This window comes from Onychomys torridus, chromosome 21, assembly GCF_903995425.1.
Source record: "Onychomys torridus chromosome 21, mOncTor1.1, whole genome shotgun sequence".
Classification (NCBI taxonomy): domain Eukaryota; kingdom Metazoa; phylum Chordata; class Mammalia; order Rodentia; family Cricetidae; genus Onychomys; species Onychomys torridus.
This window is the reverse complement of record NC_050463.1, coordinates 31,713,085-31,739,545: the sequence shown is the minus strand read 5'-3', so window position 1 is coordinate 31,739,545 and position 26,461 is coordinate 31,713,085. Positions and strand designations below refer to the sequence as shown.

The following is a 26,461-nucleotide window of genomic DNA, read 5'->3' as shown; positions in this document are numbered from 1 at the left end:
TGTGGGATGCGTAGGAGGTGGGGAGAATAAACCATAACAGACGCTGGAAGAGGTGCAGCGTGTCTGTTAGTCTAGGTTAGGAGAGTCAAGGCAGCTCTTTACCCCACATCGGTAGCTGGAGAAGAAGTGGGGAGGGGGAAGAGGTTGATTAGCCCCTTTGTGTCTGCCTGGCACCAGACTGGCGTTTTGTGTCAGAACACAGAGTGCCTGGGATTCAGCAGGCCCCACGGCTGACGTTCTATGGAGTCCATTCCGTGAGTCTTAGTGGATATATTATTACTTCCACATCTCTGAACAGAAGCACACAGAACCGAAACAGTTGAAGGGAGGAAAGATTGATTTTGGTTCACAGCTTCAAGCCATGGTGGGGTGGCTCCATTCAGGGCCATGGGTGTATCATGTGTCTGAGGCCGCTCATAAACCAGGAAGCCGAGCCCAAGGCTGGACCCCGGGTCTGGGCTGTAACCTTCGAAGGCTTCTCCCGAGTGACCTACTTCCTCCCTCCTCCAGCTGGGCATCATCTCCGAAAGTCTCCACGGTTGCTGCAAATAGCTCAGCCAGCTGGGGAGACAGTGTTCCAAACATGAGTCTGAGGAGGGACATTTTAGATCTCAAGTCAGGAACAAGCAGGGCCACACAGCTTCCAGCCAGGGCCAGCTGTCCCTCCCTCTCTTAGCCCAATACGGCTCTTGTCCTTCCATCTTTGACCTTGGTTTGCATTTCTACCAAATTCTATGGAAGTGGAAAAGGACCCTCAAAGCCTGCTGCTTATCTGGTGTTTTGGTGGGTGTTGAGCATAGGGCTGGAGGGAGCCCTGCTCTCTCTCCTCCTCATCCCTCCTTCTCCTAGGACACGAAGCCTAAGTTAGTTAGCATGTCAATCCCCCTCTGCTCCCAGTGATCCAGGTATTTACTAACTCATTCCCCATCTTACCCTTGCTCAGATCCTGGGGGAGGCCCCAAAGGAGTTCCTCTGAGGAGTACCATCCCCCGTACCACCTCACAGAGGCTGCTGAGGGTGGCCAGGCCAATGCCTCCCATCCAGAGCATCCCCACCACCCCTGAGGCCAGCAGTGTCAAGGAGAAGGACCTGGACACTCCTGGGGCCAGACAGCATCTCCAGGACTCGGGAACCAGTACCCAGGAGGTAAAGAGGCGCCACAGCTCTGGGGTTTTACTGCGGTTACCCTGTCGGCTTTTCTTTCCTTTACCAACGCTTGGCCCATGCTCTGTGCATCTCTGTGAGTGTCTCCGGGCAGCCCTCTAGATCAGGGTGGTGTTGAGAGGGACTCCAGGCCTTCATTCCAGACCTCCACAGCTGGCCTGGGAGTTTGGAGGAGGGGCTGCCTGGAAGATACAGGGGCTACCAGACTGTCCACCCTGGAGTTGGTGGCCCCCAGATTTCCCTGGTATTCATGTCTTTGGGATTTCCCTGGTTTTCTGGTCATCTCTTGTTTAATGTCAATAAAACCTCTTCCTGGCCCCATTTTGTATATTTGTAAAAGCAGAGCTTTGAATTGCATGTTTTAGAGGGTCCCTTCCAGCTCTGATGGTCAAAGATTCTTCTGAAATGAGAAAAAAAAATCCGCAGCAGGGCGGTGGTGGCACTCGCCTTTAATCCCAGCACTCGGGAGGCAGAGACAGGTGGATCTCTGTGAGTTTGAGGCCAGCCTGGGCTACAGAGTTCCAGGAAAGGTTACAAAGCTACACAGAGAAACCCTGTCTCAAAAAACAAAAACAAAACAAAAATCTACATGGTAATAAAAAGAACAGAAGAGATTGTCAGTCCTTCCCACCTGGAGTGGCTGGGAAAGACTGACCTTTCCGGAGGGGCTAGGGTGGGGTTAAGAGATTGAAAAGGGAAGCGAAAGGCATTTCCCAGCATCCTTCCCCAGCGAGCTTCTGGCTGGAGACACTCTGTGTGAGGTTACTAGGAGCTGAATGTACGGTGAGTCATGCTTCCAAGGCCCAGGCTCCCTTCCCCTCCCAGGTACAGATTTCCAGGCAGTACCTGCCTTGCAATGATGAGAAGATGCACAAGTCTCTAGGAGGCATCGTGATCCCGCCCATTCCGAAGGCCCGGCTGCCTGACTCCCTGCCCAGCCCCTTGGGTCCAGGCCAGGATGTGCTAACGGGACCAAGGGCCCCGCAGACTCGGTAAGGGGCCAACTTCAAATCTCAAGCCTGTCTGTAGACATCTCTCTTGTAGTTTGTGCACCCCCCACCCCCAAATTCCCTTGGGCTCCCCATTGCTGAGTCACTATGACAGATACAGCTTGGAGGTACCAGGTTTAGAAATGATGCCGCACCCATGAACCCCAGACCTGGGGAGGCCGTAGCGTTGATATTGGAGCTTCTCTGGTTCATGAAGGCATACTTGACAAGCGAAATGGGCATCCTGTTCTCTAGTTTCTCAATGTCTGTGGTTGCCATAGTGACAAGTAAAATACAAATTGTTTTAGAGCATGCATGATCAAGTTCATGGTGAATCTCTATTATTATGTATTCTTTTAACTGATATACTAAAACCACCACCATTATCGTGTATATGAGTGTGCTCATGTGTGGGCATGTTTGTGCATGCATATGTGTGAGCGTATGGGTTTTCTGTAAAACTTTTGGACTTAAAAAGAGGTCGTCATACCCAGAAACAGTTCAGGCAGAGGCTCTGAGTTATTATGAATCTTTTTTTGTAAAGAAAACAGGCAGGCAGAGCCTTTTAACTGGCTCTCAGCATCCAGCGGCCAGCCCAGACATGTCAGAGTGAGTGAGTAAGAATTCATATACACATGTCTGTGATCACATTTGTGTTTGTGTGTGTGTGAGTATGTATACATACATGTGAGTGTGTGTGTGCTCACCAAGCATGAGCCTGGCTTTTCTGGTATGGAGTATTAGTCTCTTTTTCTGTTACTATAATAAAATACCACTGGGCCAAGGCAAGTTCTAGAAGAAAGAGTTTATTTGGACTTACAGTTCCAGGGGAGTAAGAGTCCCTTATGGCGGGGAAGTGTCGGGCATGGTGGCACAAAATGCTCAGAGCTCACATTTGATCCTCAAGCAGGAAGCAGAGTGAGAACACTGGAAACAGCACAAAGCTTTTGAAACCCCAGAATCTGCCCCCAAGTGACGTAGCTCCTCCAGCAAGGCCGCACCTCCTAAACCTATCCAAACATCTTCACTCACCCTGGACCAAGTTTCCGGATGCCGAGACTATGGGGGACGTTTCTCTCTGAAACCACTACATAGAGTGGTCACATCTCTGCACACTTCTTTGTCCTGATGTCCCAAAGTCTCCCGTTTCTCTCTGGCTTCCTTGATCTCCTGTCTCCTGAACTGCCTTCTCCTTTGTACACCGCCATGTGCTCCAGCCTCTCTGGGATGTGGGAACGTGCCCGTGCACCTGCTCCTGGGTGGGAGTTCTCCTCCATTTTCACTTATACACGCGGTTCATCTGCTCTTCTGGACTGGTCTTCCCTATGGTCAGACATTCCTCCTCGGGCCCAGATTCCTCTCCTCTCTGCAGCGTTAATGGTAGAGTCCTTGCTCTGCCCAAGGCCTTTCCTCCCAACTCGTGGCTTAACTTCCTCGTATCTTCTGGACTGTGGCCAGCCCTCAGACTTTTCTCCTTCCTCTCCTCTCTGGTTTTACACCCATGACTTCCAGGCAGTCTCTTACACGCTTCCTTTCATCTGTCACTTAAATTTACTCATCCTCAAAATTTCTGGTTTTCTTCTGGAGTCTTTACCTGTGCCCATGACCTCCAGGATCAGGGGGCTCTGGGTGACTTTGCTGTGGCCTGGCTTCTCTGTGGAGACCCACACTTTCACTGGGAACCTCTGGTTTCTCATGGTAGATGCTGGTCAGTCTTAGAGGAAGTTCGGGGAGGGGGGGAGGGAGAGAAGGCTGTTGGGGGGGGGAGGGAGAAAGGAATGCATATTGCTATGGCAACATGAGGCACCCTGTGCTTCCCAAAATTGCCCTTCCATGGAGGAGCTGCCCTTTGCCTACACCTTTGGCAGACTGGCTCTGGTCCCTCACAGGCTGCCTCTCCCCATACCTTTCTTACAACAACAGAATACCCAGAAGCTCCCACCTGGGTCTTGTCCCCGTCATTCCCCCCCCCCCCCCATTTTGCACTTAGAGAAGGCCCTGATCTGCCATCTCCAGCCCCACCTCCTGTTTTCAATCCCCACGCAGACCTTCTATGACCTTTTCCTTCCTTCACCTCTTGCTGCGGGCAGCTTTGAGAGGAGTCAGCTTGGTTTGACCTCGCCCTCCTCCGGTGCTATATATAGGGTCCATCTCACACCTCTGTGGGTGTGCCGATTCCCGAACCAGAGCCTCACTGCCGGCGTGGCCCTTTTCTGTCCTGTCCTTCCACCCCTGCCTCACCTGGCTTTCATGGCTGGCAAGGACAGGAAGTGGCCACCTCTGCTTTGCCCGCACGACATGGACTGCCTGTCCGCCCCCACCTCCCTTCCACTGTTTCATTGATTGAACTAACAAATCTTGGCTAATTAAATTGATTTTTGTTTCTCTTTATGTTGGTTCTTCTTATTTATTTTGTCTTGTTTAAACTTCATCCTATTCTTTAACTTGGCACTTTATAGGACAAGGGCCGTATCTCAAAAACCTGTGATGCTAAGCTCGGTGCCTGGCGTGAATTTAGTCACATAGAAAACACCCATCTCCTGCTGTCCATCTGTAATTCTGTAAGGCTGCCTAGCAAATGGATGGGAAATTCATTCTGTTGCCACTTCATTCATTCATTCATTCAACCACCTAATCATTTAGTTACTTAAAAACTATTAACTGCCTACTATCTGCAAGATGCTTTGGACACCAGGGTGAATAAGTCTTTGGGGGATAAGAGAGACCTGGGTGCGAATCACTGAGTCCAAGTCCAACGAGACTGGAGGCGAGGTAGAGGGTTTGCCTGCCATGTTGGAAGGCTCAATAGAAAAGCGTCTCAATCCAGCTGGGGTGATTTCCTGAGGGAATTTTGAGGGAGAGACTGTGTAAGATGAAGGAGACCAGTGCACAGAGAGGAAGGACAGGCGTTTAGGAAGCTGCGAAGAGTCTGCTTGTGAGGTAGGCTCCGCCTGTCTGAGGGGCCTCTGAGTGAGTGTAACCCCTATCCTGAAGCAACTAGGTGTCATCAACGGTTCTTAGGTGGGGGGATTAGACAAGCTCTGACTTCTGAAGGCCACTGTGGGGCTGGTGAGATGGCTTGGCAGGTAAGCATTTGTAGTGTAATTATGAGAGTTGGATCTCTAGAACCCCATGCAATCCGGTGGCCACCATCACATCTCCGTATGTGACAGGTGGAGACGGGCTCCTCAGAGCAAGCTGGGTAGCCACCCCAGCCGAAGCGGTGAATTCTGGGTTCAGGGAGAGACCCTGACTCAAAACATGTGGTGGAGGGAGACACTTCACATCAGCCTTGAGCCTCCGGACACACACACACACACACACACACACACACACACACACACACTTGCACACGCACAACGAAACACTGATACAAACAGGCCTGTACAGCATGTACCTACATCTTTAAAAAGTGTGGTGAGCAGTGAGGGGAAGGAGAGGTGGCTTAGCAGCTAAAACACTTGCCATGAAGCACAGGCCAAGGCAGGGGCTGTGTGGCAGGAGCTGAGGGAGAAGTCCTAGCCTCCATCTGGGTAGAGTCAGACATGGGTCTAGGGTTTTGTTTTTGGTTTTTCCAGACAGGGTTTCTCTGTGTAGTTTTGGCGCCTGTCCTGGATCTCACTCTGTAGACCAGGCTGGCCTCGAACTCACAGAGATCCACCTGGCATTGCCTCCTGAGTGCTGGGATTAAAGACGTGTACCACCACCACCTGGCAAGATGGTTCTAGTTTAAGACAGCAGTTTTCATGTGGATGCTGTTACCTAGGAAACATGATTGCACAGCCAGGGAACTGCCTAGGCCTGTGCCTCGACTCCCAGCCTGGCCTGGGGGATAAGCAACCAACCTAGTCTTTGTGTAAGGAGCTCCATCTCTGGCAGGGAAACGAACCCTATCTCTTTGTCCATCTCACTGTCTCCCCTACCTTGGACCAACTTCAAGCTTCTCATCCTGGTGTCTCTGGCTAACCAGATCTCATACAGTTCTTTTCTCTCCCTTCCTTTAAGATTGACTTGTGAGAATGGGCCTCTGGAGAAGACCTCTACATCTCTGGGTACGTATTCCCATGAGCACTCATCCTGTTTCTGCTTCTTGGCATCTGTGGATTGGGTTATGAAATTAGGCCAGGGGAGACCCATTTCACAGATGGATGGGGGAAGATGTCACCACATGATAGAAAAGTACTTATTGGTATCCACTCTACTCAGCACCAGGATGCACACCAATTTATGTAGCTCATGACAGTCCAGATGAGGGAGATGCGCTGTTCCTTTTTGATGAACCAGGTGAACCAGGCTGGGGAGTTTGATCCAGGCCACCTTGAGGCTTACAGTCCTGCTCTCAGAGCCTGGGAGACGACCCGGTCAGAAGTGCATTGGGGTCACACCGGGGCAGAGTGGGCCTGACACACCAAGCAGAGGCCTCTTGCTCTGTGTTTAGCATAGAGAGATGTCCTCGCTGGACAGAGCGGGACATCAAACCACCTCCCGCAAATCTCCTACAGTTGCCCTCAGCAGATTCAAAGGTCAGGGGAGCAGGGCCAACCTGAGGGTGGATGTAGGGGAGGGGAGGACAGCTTTCTAGAAGGAGGAAGGACAAGGGAAAGAGGAGGGAGGGAGAAGGGAGGGGAATGAACGTTGAAGGTCGTCCCTTTGGGGCTGATGATCTGCCGTTGGAAGGGTATGGGGTGAAGCAAAGCTTTGCTGTGGCGGAGAGTGATGCGGAGTTAGGAGAAGAGGCCACAGCCTATGAGGGGCACTCTGAGCTCAGGCTGCTGTGCTGACTGGCGGGAGGGTGAGCACCTTCCTGGCAGGTCCCTGACTAATCAGCACAGCGCGGTGAGGCAGCTGGCAGAGTGACCGGCTGTTGTCCAGGACGCTCTGGGACAGGACACCGAGCTGCGCCTGAGAGGCCTAGCAGGGACACCTTAATGGCAGATGCTTCTCCTGTGTCCCTGGCTCAGTTGTGCGGAATGTGTCTGGGGCACCTGAGGTGATGCACATGGCACCTCATATGTTTTTATGAGCTAGCCCTCAGATGGCTGGCATGGGTGTTTGGGCCAGGAGACCATGTCACCAGGTGTCTATAAATAGGGACAGCCTGCTAGACAAGGCTTCCTAGGTGTCCCTTTGGGTGTAGGCGAGACATTGGATATATACAAGATCTTAGAGTACCATTTGTCTCTGGCTGTCAGCTGGGGGTGACATTGCCAGTAGTATATGGTAAGGGCTGCCATGGTGTCTCAAATCTTGTGGCGTTTTCACAGACCTTGTCCTGAACAGTGGGCCCCTGAACTTCTATCTGTGTCTTCTCCCCCATCTTTGACTTCTTAGCCCCTCTCCACCCTGCCACAAGCAGAGGGACCCTTCATGAAGGCATGGGTGAGGCAGAGGAACTGTGTCCAAAGAGCTGGGTAGAAACACAGACACACAATGTCCTTTCCAGTCCTGAGCATCCCCAGATGGCAGCCCCAGTTCCAGGGAACCCCCTGGTTAGCTGGCTCTCTCAAGGTGATGAATGACCAAATTTAGGGGCAGGAGAAAATGGAGGAGCCCATCTTTATCCCGTCTCTGTTTAAAAAAATATATACCTTTAAATCCATTGATTGGGAAAATATAGAGTGATGATGGGATTCTATGGAATTGATATTTGGAAATGAAGGTTGCTGGACCTCAGTTTTCCCATCTGTGAAGGGAGAGGGTTGGTCTAGTTTTCAAAAATTCTCTGGCCCCTTCCAGTTCTGCTGGAGTGGTAGGAAATGACTGACAGATGTGTTTCATTTGACTCTGTTTTCCAACCTTCTCCCTTCTTAGAATAAAACATTCAGTGCTTGCTTTCTGAATGAATGAATGAATGGAGGGAGGGAGGGAGGGAGAGAGAATGGCATGGTCCTTGACATCCCTGGCAATGCCACTCTGGAGAATAAACTTAACTTTCCCACCCGGGAAATGTGGGCCAGAAGGACCGAGGACCGAGAGCTTGCATAGGCAAGTCCATCAGCCCCAGGGTCAGGGACCCATTGACAGCCCATGTCCTCAGCTCTGCCCTGCTCTTGACTTCTCAGAGCCAAAGCCGTTGGTCCCAGCTGTCAAAGCCAAGTCGGCCGAAGGCCCCCCAAAATCCCTGGCTTCGTCACAGCCTGCCTCCAGCCATGCCAAAGAAGCCCACTCCCTGGGGACTGAAGAAGACCAGAAGGAGTCCAGCGCCAAGGTACTGGGGTGGGGGGGAGACAGGAGGAAGAAGCTGAGGTCCAGCTGGCTGGATGCAAGCATGCTTCTGAAATCTGCTGTGTGGAGTCAGCTGGTGGGGAATGAGGCGGAGCCAAGGATGGCCAAAGCGGTTTCCCCAAGCCCTTAGGACAGGAACCTGTGGACAGTTTGGGGAGGAGGGCTGTAAGGAGCAAGAGAAACGGAGAGGGAGCTGAGGATGAGGATGGGGACTGGGAACAGGGAAGAATGCAGATGGAGGGAGAGGAGGAAGGACAGAAGAAGGTCGCGTGTGGGCTGGAAGGGGAGCAGGATGCTGGGAAGAGGACAGGAGGCTTAGATGAACCAGGCTGAGTAATTTGAACCGACCTCCAAGATAGCAGCCGAGAGGCAGCTGACTCAGAGGCTCAGGGGCCAAAGCTGCACTGGACAGGCTGACAAATGCCTTGCACTTGGAAGGTGACCTTCGGGGGGGCGTGGCTTGGCTTCCCTGGTTGAGATGGATTTAGTCAAACTTACGGAGTCACTGTTGTGGGAGCCTCGGGTTTGTCCTCTGGAAACAGCAGATCAGCTCTGAAACAGACGTGGAAGGCCTGTACCTTGCTGACAACATGAGGGCCAGGCTCCCTCCAATGAGGGTGGCCGTGAAAATTCTACATGTGACCTGACTTTATTTCCCAGCCCGCCTCAGCCACTCACTGCACGGTCATTCCAAAGACCAGGACATTACACGCTGTTTTGTCCCAGCCATATTATCCCGACTCCAAGGTCCTACTTGCTCACCACCATCTCCTCTTCGGGCTCCATCCAGCATTAGCCTTTGGCCGCTTCCTTGTATCAGGGACATTCACCCTGAGTCCAGATCACTCCCAGCAGCCCAGCGGCTCTCTGTTAGCCTTTTCATCTTCATATCACAATCCGCTGCCCAAAACTCCTGTTTCTCCTGAGTACACTGCAGTCTGGCAGCCTCCCTCCCCATATCCCCACCAAGGTTCCAAAGGCCATGTCTCAACCGTCTTCTACCTCGCGCCAGCTTTTGACTCAGCTTGTGACATGCACCTCTTTAATTTTCCACCTAGAGACAGAGCTGAGCCAGGAGGTGTTCTTGGCATTCATGATAGACAGCTCACCTCCCTCCCTTAGACTGCCTTACCTCCAGCATCGCTGCTTAAATATCGAGTTAGGTTCTGAACTTGCCATGCCTACCTTTGAATGGCAATTCCTAGCTGCTCAGGCCCCAAATCCCAGGTCCACTCTTGGCTTCTCCTCCTCCCTCTCCCTATATTCTGTCTATCAGCAGAACTAACTCCACTTGTAACCAGCTTTGGTGCTGCCGTGTTCCCATGCTCTCCCCATACCGTGGTCCTCCCCAATTCCCCGTCTTGCATGGATGTCCCATTATTCCCCAATGGTTTTCCATGCTCTTGAGTCTTCCCATGCAGTAGTCAGCCTGATCTGTGGGAAACAGAAGTCATAATGCTCCAGGGTGGTTGGTATCATCCTTGGGGGAGGCTGGATGAAGGGCACATGGGGCTTTTCATCCCATTTTTATACCTTCTCCCCCACCCTTTTATTTACTTATTTATTTATTTTTGAGACAGGGTCTCACTATGTAGCCTTGGCTGTCCTGGAACTCACTCTGTAGCCCAGGCTGGCCTTGAACTCAGAGATCCACCTGCTTCTGCCTCCCGAGTGCTGGGATTAAAGGCGTGCACCACCACCACCCGGCTCCATTTTTACAACTTCTTAAGAATATCAAGCTATATAAGGATAAAATGTTTTAAAAATACAGCCTTTGGAACTGCTTTCCTCAAATGGAAGTTGGATCCTGTCCTGCCTCTGCTTGACTTTAAATGACCTCTTACGTCCTTCTGAGGAAAAACCTGAGCCCTTGTCACAGGCCCTAAAAATCAGCCATCCTGCCACTCCCTGGCCTGCTTTAACTCAAGCTGCTCCCACTTACGCTAGGCGCACCCCAACCTCAGGGTCTTTGCAGTCATTTTGCTAAAACATCTCTCTCCTCAAAACTGCATGGCCTGCTGTCTCTCTCCCTTTTTGTCTCCACTTAATGTCACCCCAAAGGGAGTCGCTGATCTGCTGTGCTTTTCTTCTAGTGTATCTCCTATGACATTATGGACCCATTGACTGTTGTCTGTGCCCCACCCTTCCCAGGAAGCTCCTAGGGGACCAGGACTTAACTGTTTTCTTCCCTCTGGAACAGTGGCTGACACGTAGGAGGCAGTCTTCTGTTTGGTGACTGAATGAATGAAGGTGTAGAAAGACTGGTGGTGTCCCTCAGGTTAACAGACATCTCCTTGACCTTGTCCCAGGTCCAGTTCACCATTTCCAAGTCTGCCCAGGAGAAGATGCGACTGAAGCAGATGCGGGAGGTGGAGCTGCTTCGGAGGGCAGAGGAGCCAGAGCACGAGCCGGAGCTGGCTTCCCGGGGCCTGGGTGCATGGAGAACCTCAGCAAAGGAAGGTACTGGTACACTGGGTGGAGTACTGATGTACTGGGAGGAGTACTGGTGCACTGGGGGAGTACTGGTACACTGGAGGAGTACTGGTGCACTGGGGGAGTGCTGGTGCACTGGGGGAGTACTGGTGCACTGGGGGAGTACTGGTGCACTGGGGGAGTACTGGTGCACTGGGGGGAGTACTGGTGCACTGGGGGAGTACTGGTGCACTGGAGGAGTACTGGTGCACTGGGGGAGTACTGGTGCACTGGGGGAGTACTGGTGCACTGGGGGAGTACTGGTGCACTGGGGGAGTACTGGTGCACTGGGGGGAGTACTGGTGCACTGGGGGGAGTACTGGTGGGTGTCTCCACTGGGGACACCTCCTGGACAACTCCTGGCCTCTCACCATTCCGAAAGAGGGGCTGCCCACAGCTCCTCCCTTCCCATCCTGAGACGTTACAAGGAGTCATGTCCACTCCCCGACACTCCTGATGCACACATATCCACGGACACTTGATGCCAGTGAGGTGGAGGACCTGCTTAGTCTAGGATTTTTTCCCTCCACAGGCCTCCTTCCTTTGCGGGGCAGCGGAACCCTATCTGTGCCCACTGGGCTGAGCAGCCCACGCAGAAATAACGTCGGAGTCCTCCTGAGGAAGAGGGCTAACCGAGCCTCCCTGCCCAGCATCCCTGTCAGCAAGAAAGAGCCTAGTTTTGCCCGCCATGCATCAGGTGGGACTTGACCTCTTCTCTGGCCATCTCTGGGTGCTCTGGGGTATGGTCAGGGGGACCTTGGCTACCTGTCTTTGTCATGTTGCCCATGCTCATCTTACTAAGAGAGACGATGTCTGGGGCCCATAATTATCCACGGGCCGGGCTCGGGGACCCAAGATGGCTCATCCAGTGAGTAGATGGCGAGCCAGTTCTGCCAGCCTAGTGTGACACGTCTTAGAGAAGTCATCGTATATGAGGACCAAAGATGCTGGCAAGGAACTACTTTCCAGGGGGCTCTGGGAAGATCTTGGAGGCCTGCCTGGGACTTCATGCTGTTGGGAATGGGTGAGACTGGCTAGGACCAAGGAATCTGTAGATCTTACAAGAACATCTCCCGGAAGGTGCCAAGGAACCGGTAGAAGCTCTGTCCCACTTTCAAAGGAGCCTTGATTTTTTTTTTTTTTAAGTAAAGGTTGAAATTAATCATTCTGATTCATATTTCCTTCTTCTGGTGTGTGGCAGATAATGATACTATAAATATTTTTGACTCGCTTTCCTTTCCATTATTTCGATCTTTTCAATTGTGTCAAATGGCAAGCCTTAAGTTGGGGGTCCTTTTTATGATTTTTATGATTTTACTGTTACCACTTCTGTGACGGGTCTTGCTATATGACCTTTGATCTTTGTACCCTGGCCTCTCAGGGGCTAGGGTCACAGGTGTGTAAACCATGCAGGCCTTTGTCTTTGTTTCTGGTTTTTGTTGTAACAAAGAGACCCACGCTTAGGTTCAGAAGCTTCCGAGGCTGAAATTTCATAGCTAGGTGTTTAGAGATTATTCCATGTCTGTTATAAACATCATAGTCTGTCACAAGCAATGCTAGTTTACCTACAATGATTGTGACCTAAAATTCCCTTTAAAATAAATTTATTTGGAATCTAGAAAGAGGCTTGATTTGAAGGAAAGTGCAAAGAGATGAAAATTATAGGTAATTAGGAGATATGATAGGCTAGGACTTTAAGCTTAGTGGTGGGGCACTTGACTAGCAATGCCTGGCTTTATCTCTGTCTCTATCTCTGTTCTGTCTCTCTCTCCCATGAGAGAGGGCGAGGTTGCACTGGGGTTGACAGACGACTGTCAACGGCCATGACTGGTGAGGAGGCACCAGGCACCTGGGACCTGGGTTGTGTGTGTGAGAGAATGAACCATGGGCGTGATCCGTCTAGCCCACCCCATTCACTTTGTAGACAACAGAGTGGAGGGCCCAAGACTCAGGTCACCCACAGTGATGGTGGATCATCAGCCTAACTAAGCCTTTGGCTGCTGAGTCTTGACCTAGTATGGTCTGCTACTGTCTCATTATTGAAGCTACGCATGCTGGTGGGCGGATGGGTTGACTTAGGAAAGGGCAATGTCTTTGACGTCCCTGGAGGCCGAGTCTGAATCCTCGTGCTTTTCCTTCCCTGGATGGTTGTGGGGGTGTCACTCAAGGAGCTTTATCGGTTACACCTGTGCCTAGCTTTTGGCCTGTCTGAAAATGATGGAATTTCAGGACTGGAAACTTGATTATCTTCACGTGCTCAATGAAACTCATGAGATTCCAGCCTTGTCTTAGGAGACCGGGTGCCTGGAGACCAGCTCCCCTGCATTTCTTCAATTCTGCGTGCATGCGTGCGTGTGTGCGTGCAGGAAAAGGAAATTCCTCGGCCACTTGTGGGAAGTTGTATTCATGAGCAAAGCCAGGAGGAGAGGGAGAGGCTAAGACAAAGTTCAACGCAAACCCCAGAGGCTAGAAGCTGGAGTGACCCCTGCAGGGCCTGGTGGGTCTGCATGTGTTTCTCTGTGCAAGAATGTACCTTAAACCTAGGTGGGAGTTAAGTGATGTTGGAGGATGCTGTGGAGCTGGGGAGGGTAAAGGAGGCTGGCTACCACTCTAGGGCTAGTGGTGCTGCAGGACTATGTCATCAGATATCCAGGAGGCTGAGGTGAAGGTTCAAGGCCAGGCTGGGCGATTTAGTGAGACCCTGTCTAGATTCAAAAAGTAAAGAGGGAGCTGTTGATGTTGTTCAGTGTTACAGTTCTTGCCTGGCATGTTGGAAAGTTATATGTTCAATCTCTATCCACACCCATACACATACACACATGCTCACACCTATACGCTCACACATATGCTCACACACACATGCTCTCTCTCTCTCACACACACACACACACATACACATGCCCATATACATGTACACACACACACACACACACACACACACACACACACACACTCACAAATGCACCCAGATCCAGGATCTTCTGGGTGTACTATAGTGAAAGTCATTCTGAGGGAGGGGAACCAAGGAACCCTCACAGCAGAACTAGCAGGCAAGGGAGACATGCTGCATGATGGAGGAGCTGAGGGGCTGTGCTGTGTCTCTGCAGTTCCTTCCTGTTCTTCTAGGAGTCTGTGATTCTACCATCTAGTCACAAGAAAGAAGACATGTTCTGTTCTTTGTCTCTGTGTTTCTTTCTGTGTTTCTTTCTGTGTGTGTGTGTGTGTGTGTGTGTGTGTGTGTGTGTGTGTGTGTGTCTGTCTGTCTGTCTTGACTGAACTAAGAACCAACCTCTCAAATGCTAGGCTGGCATCCTATACCCCAGCCATTCTTGTCTCTCTTCTCTGTCAGTCCTAGAAAGTGTGGCCACACCTTGACCCTGCAGGTGATAACCTCCTCCATTCTTTGCCCTGCCCTGCCTTCCTTCAGCTGTCCCCTGGAGTGCTTCCATGCTCAGGCTCTCTCACACAAGAGGGGGGATGTTTGGAGCAGAGGCAGAGAGGCTCCTGGAGGAGAGTGAGCTTAGCATGCTATCAAGTGAACAGGGAGTCTTTCAATGACTCATTGTGCCATATCCCAACCAAGGTAGGAAAGAGCTGGAGGTGAGTCAGGGGCTCAGCTGGCTTCCACATGCTGTCCCACTGCCCGTGTGTTCCTCATGTACTGAAGTTGGCATTGGTGTGCGCAATAGGAAAGTCAGGGCAAGAGAGGCATAGATGCTGGCTTTGCCGCCTCCAGGCTCTTCTCCCTGTGTGTGGGGCTGCACTGAGGGTCAGGTTCAGCGTCTGAGAATTAGATGTGTGTCTGCACACACACACACACACACACACACACACACACACACACACACACACCACACACACACTTCTCCATCTTCCTGGGTGAAGCTTGCTGTCTCTCTTTCCTCCATGCAGCTAACTCATTACCTGCCGTGCTCACCTTGGGCTCTCCTGAATGGGAGGAAGAAGAGGAAGAGGTGGACCTTCGAGCCTTCCGGGAGTTGAGGCCCTTCTCGAACCCAGAGCTTGGAATGGCAGATGCTCTCCAGTGTCTCAACAGCAATGATTGGTGAGGAGACACCTTCATTGTATGGCCTGTGGCTTGGGCGGTAGCGGGTTATTTAGGAGGGATACAGAAGAAGTCCAGCCCCACAACGTCCCTCTTCCTTCACCCACCCCTAGGGGCTGCTACTATGGAAGAAGTGTGTGTGTGTGCAGATGTGCAGGTGTGTGCATACACACATGTAGGTTCATATGTGTGGTCTCTAACTTCCAAATGACCCCATGTATTGTTCTCTGACATGTTAGAGTCAGGACATGACCAGTAACATTTGACTATAGAACAAAGAGACCAAGAAAGGTCACAGCTTTATTCTTCTACATCAAGTTTATTAGTTACAACAGAGTCTCTTGTATCCCAGACTGTCTTGGAACTTGCTGAGAATAACCTTGAATTTCTGATCCTTCTGCCTCTGCCTCCTGAGTGCAGGGATGACAGGCATGTGCTGTCATGTGCAGTCTGTGTGGCACTGGGCCTTGTGCATGCTACGTAAGCATTCTACTAATAGAGATACGTCCCCATCTAAATGGAGTTTAATGAGTGTCCTTCCACTATGCAAGTGAGACATAGGATCTTAGTCTCCAGTGAAGTGGTGGTTCAGAACTCTTGCAGAAACCTTCCAATCTTCAGGCCTCCCTTTAAGCAACTTCTTGGCCTTGTCTGTCTTGTGTGGAAGACCCAAACAGGTCCTGTGTGGCCAGAGTGGAGGGCTGGCCATGAGCCCATCAACCAGCTTGTATTGACCTGCTAGGACCCCAAGCCTGGGTGTTGTCACCCTACAAACCTTGCTTCTGAGGCAGTGAAATCGCAACTTGCTGAGGCAGGGGTTGTCTGCAGAGAAACAGGGCTCCTCCCTCCTCCCCTCCTGTGACAGGCCTGGCCTTGCTTCTCAGGCAAATGAAGGAGAAGGGCCTGGCGAGCATCCAGCGCCTGGCAGCTTGTCACTCGGAGGTCCTGGGTACCCGGCTGCATGATGTGTCCTTGGCAGTGACTGCAGAGGTGAGGCCTCCCGCAGCTTCTGTACTTTGCCACGTCCCCTAATCATACCCTTTTCCTGGCACAGCTGTTCGGGTGAGTTACACCCCAGCCATGAGAGACTCCGGCTCTCTGGAACATGGCCATCTCTGCTTATTCATCAGCCTCCAGCCCCTGAGGTAGGAGGAGGTCCCCACCCATCCCTCAAGTACCAGCCCTGAGACTTTCTTTATCAGCAATCCTGTAATCTCTGGGAGTTGAAGCATTTGGAGTCACTGTCCATTGTCTTCTGTCTTGTCTAAAGAGGGATGGAGTACCCTGGGGTGATCCTCTACCTCAGGGCTGTTGTAGAATTTCCCAAGGCTTGGATCTCAGCCGAGGTCCCTCCCTGAGAGCCAGTAACTCAAGCTTGATCCCTGTAGAGGCCAGTCTACACCCTTGGGAACAGACTGCTCTAGCAGGGGTGGGACGGTTATGTATGCGGTTGACTCTTGGCTGGACTGCGCCATGTGATGGAGGATTAGTTTCTTCCTCCGCAGAGTGAGTGTGCTGTGGAGGATGAAGGGAGTCCTTTCTGTAAATGTGCTGCATTCCTGCTTTTCTTGGTACTGAGAGAAGCAGCCTAAGGGAGGAAAGATTTTAGCTCATGGTTTCAGAGGTATTTCAACCCATCGTGGTAGGGAAGCATGGCAAGTGGGGATGTCTCTATGCATGGAGTGGGAGTGTACTGAGCGGCCTGTTCACATAATGGCAGATACGGCTAACAGAGAGCCCAAGCCAGAGGAGAAAGGGGCGGGGCCAGAACAGTCAAAGGTTTGCCCTATTGACCTACTTTCACTGGTTAGGCTCCACCTCCTGAGAGTTCCCCATCTTCCTAAAATGGCACCAACATCTGGGGAATGAATGATCACAACATGGACCTGGAGGGAACATTTCGAATTTAAAGCAAATGTACAAATTTCAGATAAAAAAAAAAAAGATTTATTTATTTATTATTATGTATACAGCATGAATGCCTGCAGGCCAGAAGAGGGCACCAGATCTCATTATAGATGGTTGTGAGCCACCATGTGGTTGCTGGGAATTGAACTCAGGACCTCTGGAAGAGCAGCCAGTGCTCCTAACCTCTGAGCCATCTCTCCAGCCCCAAGTTTCAGATCTTGTTGAGAATGGGATTCATAGTTGCAATGATAACGTGGTGGGATATGATAATAACAAAATAAGGCTCTTCTGTCCAAAGATGCTGAAAGGTTTTCTTTTCTACTGTGGCAAAGGATGACAGGGCCTCAGCATAAGTGAGGAAGCAGCAGAGGGGCCCACACAGTGTGTTCAGAGGCCTTGGGAAGGTACAATTGTCCTGGAGGCTCCTTCTCCTCTCTCTCCAAGGTTACCAACCTCCGCTCCAAGGTCTCCCGCCTGGCCATCAGCACCCTGGGAGACCTCTTCCGGTCTTTGAAGAGGAGCATGGACCAGGAGGCTGAGGAGATTGCCCGCTGCCTTCTGCAGAAGATGGGAAACACCAGCGAGTTCATCCAGCGGGCAGCTAACCGGGCTCTGGGTGCCATGGTGGAGAATGTGACCCCTGCCCGTGCACTGGTGGCCCTCACATCTGCGGGTGTCTAGTATGTGTGTGTGTGTGTGTGTGTGTGTGTGTGTGTGTGTGTGTGTGGAGAGAGAGAGAGAGAGAGAGAGAGAGAGAGAGAGAGAGGCCCTGGCATATGGAATGAGCAGAGAAGGATGGGAGAGAGGGACAGGGAGGAAGGAAGCAGAATGGTGACTGTAGAGGTCTTGGGATGCCAGGGGTCAGCGTGCTAAGACATCCATGGAAGGCTTCACAGAAAACACCTCGCACATTTAGCGGAGGGAGCAAAACCCTGTATCCTGTGGGCTCCTGCTACCCTCCCTAGGCTAGGCTGGGGACGATGGGGTAAATGTGGGTGGAAGGAGGAGGGTGATGTTGTTCTGCCTGGTGGTCATGGCAACGCTTGGGAGACAGGGCTGTAGAAGCAGCCTCGGCTGTCCCCTGGGCGCTCCTGCCCCTCTCAGGGGAGCCATGTTCCTTTCTGCTGAAACATGGACACGCAAGGAGAGCCAGGGACAAAACTGGCCTCCCTCAGGAGGGAGGGGCTGCTCTTGGAGCCAGATTTACTTCCCCTTAAGCCAAAACCAAATCCATAGCAAAACCAAAGGCATTTCCCAAGCCCTTCCTCCCACAGGGCAAAACACCCCCCTGCTCCCGTACATAAGTCAGTCATCACACAGAGGCAGGAGCTTCTCAGACTACCCAGAGTCCGCCGCACCTGCCAGCACAGTAACTGTTGCAGAGCATGAGCCTCTCCTGGGCCTAACGACCTGGACTCACGCCTTACATTGGCACATTCCCTCTCCTGGCCTTTGCTTCCTCAGCTGATGGAGATAATAATGGCGTCTCTCCCCTGAAGTGGTTGTGAGGAGTCAATGCATAGCTCCATGACACAGCATCCAGAACAATGCCTGCTTTCCCCAGTGTTACTGAACACCGGCTGTGGCTGAGTGAACTTGGGAGAAATGGAGGTGCCTTTGCTAGATTTTCCTCTTTGCCTCAGTTTCCCTGCCTGCCATATGATGACAACAGCAACTCATGGTTGGTGGGAGATGATGGATAAGATGAGCCTGGCATGGTGCCTGACGTCGGGGGTGTGACGATTGATCACTGTCAATAAGGACCGGGGTGGACTGTCCTCAAGATGCCCAGAACGGGGCTTATATATGTTTGAGTCTCCTGGGGACCTTGCTGATATGATGCCAATGTAGAGTCTCGTGGGTCGCACTGAGTAGGGAGAGCTCTGATGTTCCCCTTTATGTCCACTACAGTGGGACACTGTGTTTCTGTGTGGGGCATGTCAGTAGTGCCTGGGAGTGAGTGGACACAGAAGCCACATTTGAAAGAGGCAACACTTGATGGGCTTCTGTCACCAGAGGTGCCACCTGTTCAATGACTAAGAGTGTACCCCCCTGTCACTAAGCACCATGCAAGTGCTTAGCATCAGCAGGAGCCTGGGAGATGCAACCAAGATGGTGGACAGTATCCAATTCTAGGGAGCTAGCAGCTCACTTGGGGGGTGGGGTGGGAGGGATACAAGAACACAACTACACTTACCAGGGACCAAGCAGGTGCTGATTCAGAATGAGCATCAAATTCTGCCTAGGGGACTAGGGAAGGAAGAAGAAACATTGATTGGGAAGGGTTTTCCTAGGCAGAAGAAAGATGGTAACCGTCAGGTGTGGCAGAAGGTTCGCTTGGGCTCTTGAATGCCTTGAAAGTGGTGTGGTTGCCCTGTGGCTTCATGCAGCTCTTCTTCCCGGTCCCCGTTGATGCTGTGGTCAACTTCAGCCCTGCCACTGGGAACTCAAAGACCATCCCTGTGCCCCAGTCACACAGGATAGGTTTTGAAGTCATGGCTTCCGCGAGCATGGGTTTACAGTCTGCATGTGTGTGAGTCTGGGGCTCCCCTCTCCTCCATGACCAACCTCTTGGCTGTGATTCTGTTTCTCGTAGCCATCGGAACCCCTTAGTCCGGAAATGTACTGCCAAGCATCTCTCTGCTGTCCTGGAGCAGATCGGCGCAGAAAAGCTTCTCTCAGGCTCTAGAGACAACACAGACATGCTGGTGCACAACCTGGTGAGGCTGGCCCAGGACTCTAACCAAGACACCAGGTAGGGCAGGACTCGGGACTGGGTGTGGGCCCACAGCTCAGTGTTCTCAGGGTTTAGCAGAAAGACAAGGAGATGGATGGAGGCTCGATCCTTTGCTTCTGACTGTGTTCTCACTTCCCTCTGGAATGACGGCCAGTCTGTCCAGGCAGTGGTCAGTGGCCACTCTTTCTTACCTTCTATTTCCTCTATTTTTTGTGTCCATCTGCCCCAGCTCCAATCTCAGACTATTCAGCCATTTTTTTTTATTGCAAGAATGTTTACTGAGAGTTGTTTTTACTAAGTATGGATATGAAAATGAATAGGAAAAATTAAGCCTCTGTTGTGTGGAAGCTTGCCTCCTGGTTGAGGACGATACACAGTGAACAATGAATATAATGAACATTTTAGATGATAGATAAGGGACACAGAAGTGAAAAACCAGCAAAATGGGGTGGAGATTGCGGGGGAGAGACTTGAGGCTGAGGCCAGGGAGAGCTGGACAGGGATAAGTTGATGGAGTTAGTCCTCTGAGGATCTGAGCGTGCAATCCAGGCAAAGGAAATAGTATAAAGAGCCCAGGACGGAAACAGCTTGGACAAAGAAAACAATGGCCAGGCATGGTAGACAGGCCCAGATCGTGAAGGACCTTGGCAGCCAAGGTGAAAAGCTGGGGTTTTAGGCCGTGTGATGGGAGAGTTCTAGAGGGTTTTAAAGTACGTTGGGGACTGACTGTCTCCCAAAGTCAGAGTTGGGGTCCAGTTGATTGCAATTGATCCCACCCTCTTACTTCCTGGGATGTTAACACTATGTCTGTGTGAATGTGACAGTGACAGTCTAATGCCTTCATTTCAGAGAACAGGAGCACGGATCAGGAGGCTTAGGCCACCAGGCCCTGCTCTAGAGGTCCCACTTCCCCCCCAGTCAGTGGAGCTGAGGTGGTGTGTTGGTCATATGAGCTGTCCACACTTCTGTGTTCTCTGGAGAGTTCAAGTCCCTGCCCTTCTCTGTCACCACCACATTACAGGGTGTTGCCGGTCACTTTGTTTGCTGAGTGGCAATCTTCTGGCATAAACCCAGCACAGCCCTGACACCCACTCTCTAGTGGCCATGCTGGATAACCCAGAGTGCTTCCCCTGAGGACCCCCCTGGTGCCTGAGGTGCTGCTTCCCCTTGGTCTGGCCAATGAGTGGCAATATCCACTTCTTCCTCGTTTCCTCCTTCCCTTTGAATGGATCTGAGGGGAGAAAGTGATGCCTCACCATTGTTTCCGAGTGTCTTTCTTCCTGGTGACTTTGTTTTCCATCAGACTTGGCCCAGGACATTGGGTCTGTTTTGCAGGCAGAGCCATCAGGATATGGGCAGGGAGGGTTTCAGAGGTATATCAAAGGTGACTTTTGGATTGCTTTTTTTTTTTTTTTTTTTTTAGCTGAGGATTGAACCCAGGGCCTTGCGCTTGCTAGGCAAGCACTCTATCACTGAGTTAAATCCCCAACCCGACTTTTGGGTTTTAAACTGAGCATCTGGGTCAATGGTGGTGCCGTTCACTGAAATGAGGAACATTATAGTAGAAGGCTTGGGGTTGTGTGTAGTTGTTGAGAGGAAATCAAGACCTAATATCTTCCTAAATGTAATCCCTCAGTGGATGGCACTAACTACATCTCTTTTTCCTTTATGGTATTCTGGTTTCTGGAGTCATGGACTTCCTGCTTCTTCTCGCCTCTTAGGGCCAGTCTGCCTAGCATCTGGAGATGGCCTGGCAATGATCTTAGTCCTCTGTGTTAGTGTCACCTCCCATTGCTGTGATAAAATACTCAACACAAACAACTCAAAAAAGGGTTTTGTTTTTTTGTTTTTGTTTTTTGTTTTTTGGGGTTTTTTTTGGCTCAAAATTCCAGGTGTGGGGCAGACAGGGCAGTGGGAGCCCAAAGCAGCTAGTCACATTACCTGCACAGGCAGGAGCGCAAGGCAATGAATTAAGGCACGCATACATGTGCTCAGCCAGCTCTGTGGTGATATTTTGTTTGTGCTCTAACAGATAAAGCTTGCCTGGGGATTAAAGTGTGGAGCTAGCCACTAGAGGCCAGGCAGTGGTGGCACATACCTTAACCCCAGCACTTGGGCTCTCATGCCATTGCTCCCAGTACTTGGGAGGCACATGCCTTTAATCCCAGCACTTGGGAGGAGGAAACAGGAAGTGATGTGGCTGGGTAGAGAGAGGCAGTAATAAGGTGGGGCAGAGACAGGAGCTTAGCCTTTTTGGTCTGAGGATTCCGAGAGGTAAGAAGTCTCTCTAGTGGCTGGCTCCTTTACATCTCTGATCTTCCAGCATTTACCCTGATATCTGACTCCGAGTGCTTATTACTAAGGCCAATGAGAATTCACATTACACGGCGGTCTCCTTTTAGTCAGTCCAGGGCCTATAAAATGGGCCACATTGCAGACGTATCTTCCCATCTCAATGACTCAACAAAGACCAACCCTCACAGCTGCGCCCACAGGCCAACCTCATCTAGACCATTCCTCTTGAGACTCCCTTTCCTGGTGACTCCACTTATGTCAAGTTGCCAATGGAAGCTAGCCATCACATCCTCCCTTTCCTCTCCCGGGCTCCCCTGCTGTCAGCTTCAGAGTCTTCTAATCCCACCAGGGCCCCCATCCCTGGATGCCACACTCCCGTCTTCAGTGCAAAGTGTCCTCAAAAGAACTTTTTGTGGGCTGGAGAGATGGCTCAGAGGTTAAGAGCACTGGTTACTCTCCCAAAGGTCCTGAGTTAAATTCCTAGCAACCACACGGTGGCTCACAACCATGAGATCTGGCGCCCTCTTCTGGCCTGCAGGCACACATGCAGGCAGAACACTTTATATAAATAAATAAATCTTAAAAACAAAAGTACTTTTTGCTTTTTCCTAAGCCTGCTTCTTGGGTTGTATCCCTCTGTCGTTCAAAGTCACCATCACTTACCAAGTCACCTAAGACGCAAAATAGGGATTCTCATTCTTTACCGAGCCCTCCTGGACACATTGTCCTCTACATCACAGCATCTTTGATATTGCCACGCACACAAGTTCTTGTCGGAGGCCTTTCTCACTTGCTGTTGCCCGACCGGGGACTATGACCTGGGTTTTGTTTTCCACCTGCACATTTGTAAGCTCGGTGGTGCCTGTGGCTCATCTCATGACCTTTGGAATTGAAGTTTGTCCTGTAGGAGTGATGCTAGGGACTTTTCCTTGCTTGTTGACTGGGGGATTCATTTTAAGAGGTCCCTTCGGGTGCTGTTCAGAGGATGTTGAGAACTCCTGTTTCCCCTTAGAAGGGTCATTCTGTCTCTTGGCACCGAAACCAGGGGAAAAGCAGTGAAACGTTACATAGCTCATCGGGACGGCAATGAGACATCAATCAGTTAAGCAAGACTTCGTGTGGAAGGAATGACCCCATGTTTTCTTGCAAAGCAGGAATGCCACCCAGAGGAAGGAAGAGACCATACTAATGTGACCTTTGTTCCTCTGGCAGCCATCACACGGGGCAGCAAGCGTTTTCTTGTCCTGGTTCTCCTTAGTGGAACACAGAGTCGCGATGCATTTTATAAAGCACAGTCTTAGGTTGTGTGGAATATGATCGTTCTATTGCTTTCTTCTCCATCTCCAGACAGCTTGGCAGTCCTGTGATTTCGGCCCCTTTATCAGCTCTTGAACCTGGCTGTCCTTATGTTATTTTTGTTTTCTTGAGTGTCTCAGGATTTCATCTCTTGCCTGCTCTGTGATGGTGGCCTCCTAAAAGGTCTCCAAGCTCCCAATCATGCCTCCTTGCTACTAACTTTTTGCCAGAGCTAAAAAAAATTATTGTGTGTGTGTGTGTGTGTGTGTGTGTGTGTGTGTGTGTGTGTGTGAGAGAGAGAGAGAGAGAGAGAGAGAGAGAGAGAGAGAGAGAGAGAGAGAGAGAGAGATGGGGATGGGGTGACCATGGAGGTCAAAAAAGAATGCGGAATCCCCTGAAGCTGGAGTTATAGGCAATGAGACATCTTTATTGCCTGGAGATATGTTGACTAACAAGATTATTTGGCCATTTCTTAGCTTCCTGTTGCCTGTAGGCCAAAGCCTAGGCCCTTCACATTGCCCTAAACACTGGCTTCTTTTGGCCTCATATTCTCCAACCATATCTGGCTGTTGTATCAGACCATGTTGTCGACTTTAGAATGCCCCCCTTGCTTCCTAGGCCTATCCTAAGAGTGAACTCTCGCTCATCTGTTGAGTCCCAAACACAAACTCTTTTTGATTCTCTTACTCAGCCAGCACTATTCACCAGGAAGAGCTGACTGTGCCCTCCTGTACCCTTCCCCAGATTTTTAGGTGTCCCAAACCAGGGGGAAAAAACTTACCAACACTTCTGATAGCCATGCAGCAGGATAGTAAATATTCTGCTATTGGATATATAGCTATATAATATTGGGTATTGGATATATTGAGTAAATAGCTATAATGGATAGCAGCTGTTTAAAAGATACCCATGGGGATGGAGAGATGGCTTAGTGCCTAAGAACACTTGCCTCACTTCCCAGTGAGGAAGGGTGTGTCTGTCCATGGCCAGTGCTGCCAATATTGTTTTGCTTGTGGCTCTGGGTAAGGTTATGGACAGGTACCTCTCAGAGTTCTTCCAGAGAACCCAGATTCGATTCCCTGTACCTACATTGTACAGGTTATAACCACCCATAATTCCAGGAGCTCTGACATCCCCTTTTGGACGCTGCAGGTACCTGCCCACACTTACCCCTAGACACATACACATAAATTTTAGAAAATCTTGAAAATAAAAGTGCATATGAAGAATATTACATAGCCTGGGCAGATGATTAATAAGAGAAAAGGCTGTAAGCCAGTTGCCCATGTATTCTGCTATCTATTAAAATGTAAATGCATAGGGGAAAAAAGACTAAGAAAATATATTAAAATTTAATAGTGATTTCCTCTTGGTAATGGCATTATGGATGATGTTTATTCTTTTATGAATCTAATTTTTAACTGGGTAGGGATTGCTTTCCTAATTAGAAGTATGCCAGCCTCTCCTGTTATAATTGGGAAAGTTGTATAAAGCTGTAGAGTGGATTTATTGGGCCTTTCCGTGGCTATTTCTTCATTTATATTTTTTCCCTGGTGGCAGGTTTTATGGCCGGAAGATGGTGAATATCTTGATGGCAAATGCAAAGTTTGATGCATTTCTGAAACAGTCCCTCCCATCTCATGACCTACGGAAAGTCATGGCGGCCATGAGACAGCGGGTGAGCTAGTGGAAATCAAGTGGCCGACAGCCCTCATGTAGGTGCGGGGAATGAATGAGTTGGAGTTCCAGGACCTGCCATTTCATCATGACTCAGGGTTAGGGTTGTGTTTCCTCTTCCCAGTGCCCATACTCAGGTCTGCCCCCATGCGTCTCAAGCTCCCTGGGCCCCCATTCCTTTTTGTCTTGAGTGAAGATCTGTCCAGCTACCTCCAGGACTCTAGACTGTGACTTTGGGGGTGCTCCCAGGTGGAAAGATTATCCATCTTGTTATGCTTTATACTGGAACATGAAACCACCCCCTTTGGCTTATGTTCTGTGTCTGTTTCTCAAGGGAATACAAGACAATCATGAACTTCCATCTGCCAAAGGCCACAAGGTGTTGAAGAGTTTGGTGGTGTGTGAGAATGGATTGCCCGGTCAGGAGAGGTATGGCTGTTTTTGTGTCTCTGGGGCCCCATGACCAAAGCTGCCAATGGTGTCTTTTTAAAAAAAAAAAAAAATTATTTATTATGTATACAATGCTCTGCCTGCATGTGTGCCTGCAAGCCAGAAGAGGGCGCCAGATCTCATTACAGATGGTTGTGAGCCACCATGTGGTTGCTGGCAATTGAACTCAGGACCTCTGGAAGAGCAGTCAGTGCTCTTAACCTCTGAGCCATCTCTCCAGCCTGCTAATGGTGTCTTAATTGCCCATGGGGTTGATTGTGGACTGGGACGTGTCTGAAATCTAGTTGGGTTTGTGTCTGTAATGATGGATTGTGGGGTACATTCCCTGTCCCACATCTTAGGCAGACCCAATCCTGGCTTGGCAGCATCTGCCAGAGATGTTGAGTCAGGTAGTCCTGGCAGAGGGGATGTGCTTCTGTGTTGGCCAGGCTCTCCATGTAAGCTCAGTATCTCCTTGTTCACTTAGATCAACATGTCCTTTAGCCACTAGACTGGTCAGCTTGGGACTCGTTCCTAGGCAGAGCTGGACAGAGGTAGACAAGAGGACCTGGCTGGAAGGCTGGAGGGTGTGTACTGGGAACAGATGAAAATGAAGCAGGAACCCTCTGCTTGAAATATGAACCCTTCTGCCATGCCCTGTGAGGATCCCAGCTGACCATTAGTGGGATGCCAGGGAAAGCCCTGCCCAGCTCTTTGGTGATGACCTGTACTCTGGTACTCTACCTCCCGAGACTGGATCACTTCCCAGCCTTCTCCTCCTCATGCTTTCTTTCCCTGATACATTCCATCTTCACGTCCCCTGAGCACCTAGAACTTGCTTGTTGATTCTATAAGATGCAGCTTGCCTGTTACCTTCTCCCAGACATTCTCTGACACTGTGGCCCCATATCCTCAGAGTAGACAGCTGTCCCTGTTCTTTATACCTCTGTCTCCCATATGTCCGTGAGACGCTTAAGGCAAAGACTGTGTATCTCATCTCTGTTCTCAGGGCCCAAGCACACCTCTTGGTTTTCAGTAGGCAAGAATGTGAGATGCAGAAACAAATGTTAGAATGGATGGAATTTGGAACCTGTTGGGTGGGACCTGGGTATAGAGAAGGGGATCAGAGACCCTGGCTTTGAACTAAGTGTGGGAGGTAGGAATCCTGCATGGAGCCTCTCTCATGCTGGCTGAACTGTCTAG

At 50.6% G+C, this 26,461-nt stretch overlaps 1 protein-coding gene across 1 annotated transcript in view; it reads left to right on the top strand.

The window, feature by feature from the left end:
* The window catches only part of Togaram2 (TOG array regulator of axonemal microtubules 2), a 46,905-nt gene that overhangs the window by 5,535 nt on the left and 14,909 nt on the right, over positions 1 to 26,461 (top strand). Inside the window, exons 4-15 of the mRNA XM_036171181.1 lie at positions 944 to 1,146; positions 1,990 to 2,156; positions 6,159 to 6,205; positions 8,216 to 8,361; positions 10,688 to 10,838; positions 11,383 to 11,547; positions 14,763 to 14,916; positions 15,801 to 15,906; positions 17,269 to 17,504; positions 19,421 to 19,579; positions 24,713 to 24,830; positions 25,164 to 25,258. Of these exons, the coding sequence (XP_036027074.1) occupies positions 944 to 1,146; positions 1,990 to 2,156; positions 6,159 to 6,205; positions 8,216 to 8,361; positions 10,688 to 10,838; positions 11,383 to 11,547; positions 14,763 to 14,916; positions 15,801 to 15,906; positions 17,269 to 17,504; positions 19,421 to 19,579; positions 24,713 to 24,830; positions 25,164 to 25,258 (1,747 nt within the window). The remainder of the gene's footprint in view (positions 1 to 943; positions 1,147 to 1,989; positions 2,157 to 6,158; positions 6,206 to 8,215; positions 8,362 to 10,687; positions 10,839 to 11,382; positions 11,548 to 14,762; positions 14,917 to 15,800; positions 15,907 to 17,268; positions 17,505 to 19,420; positions 19,580 to 24,712; positions 24,831 to 25,163; positions 25,259 to 26,461) is intronic.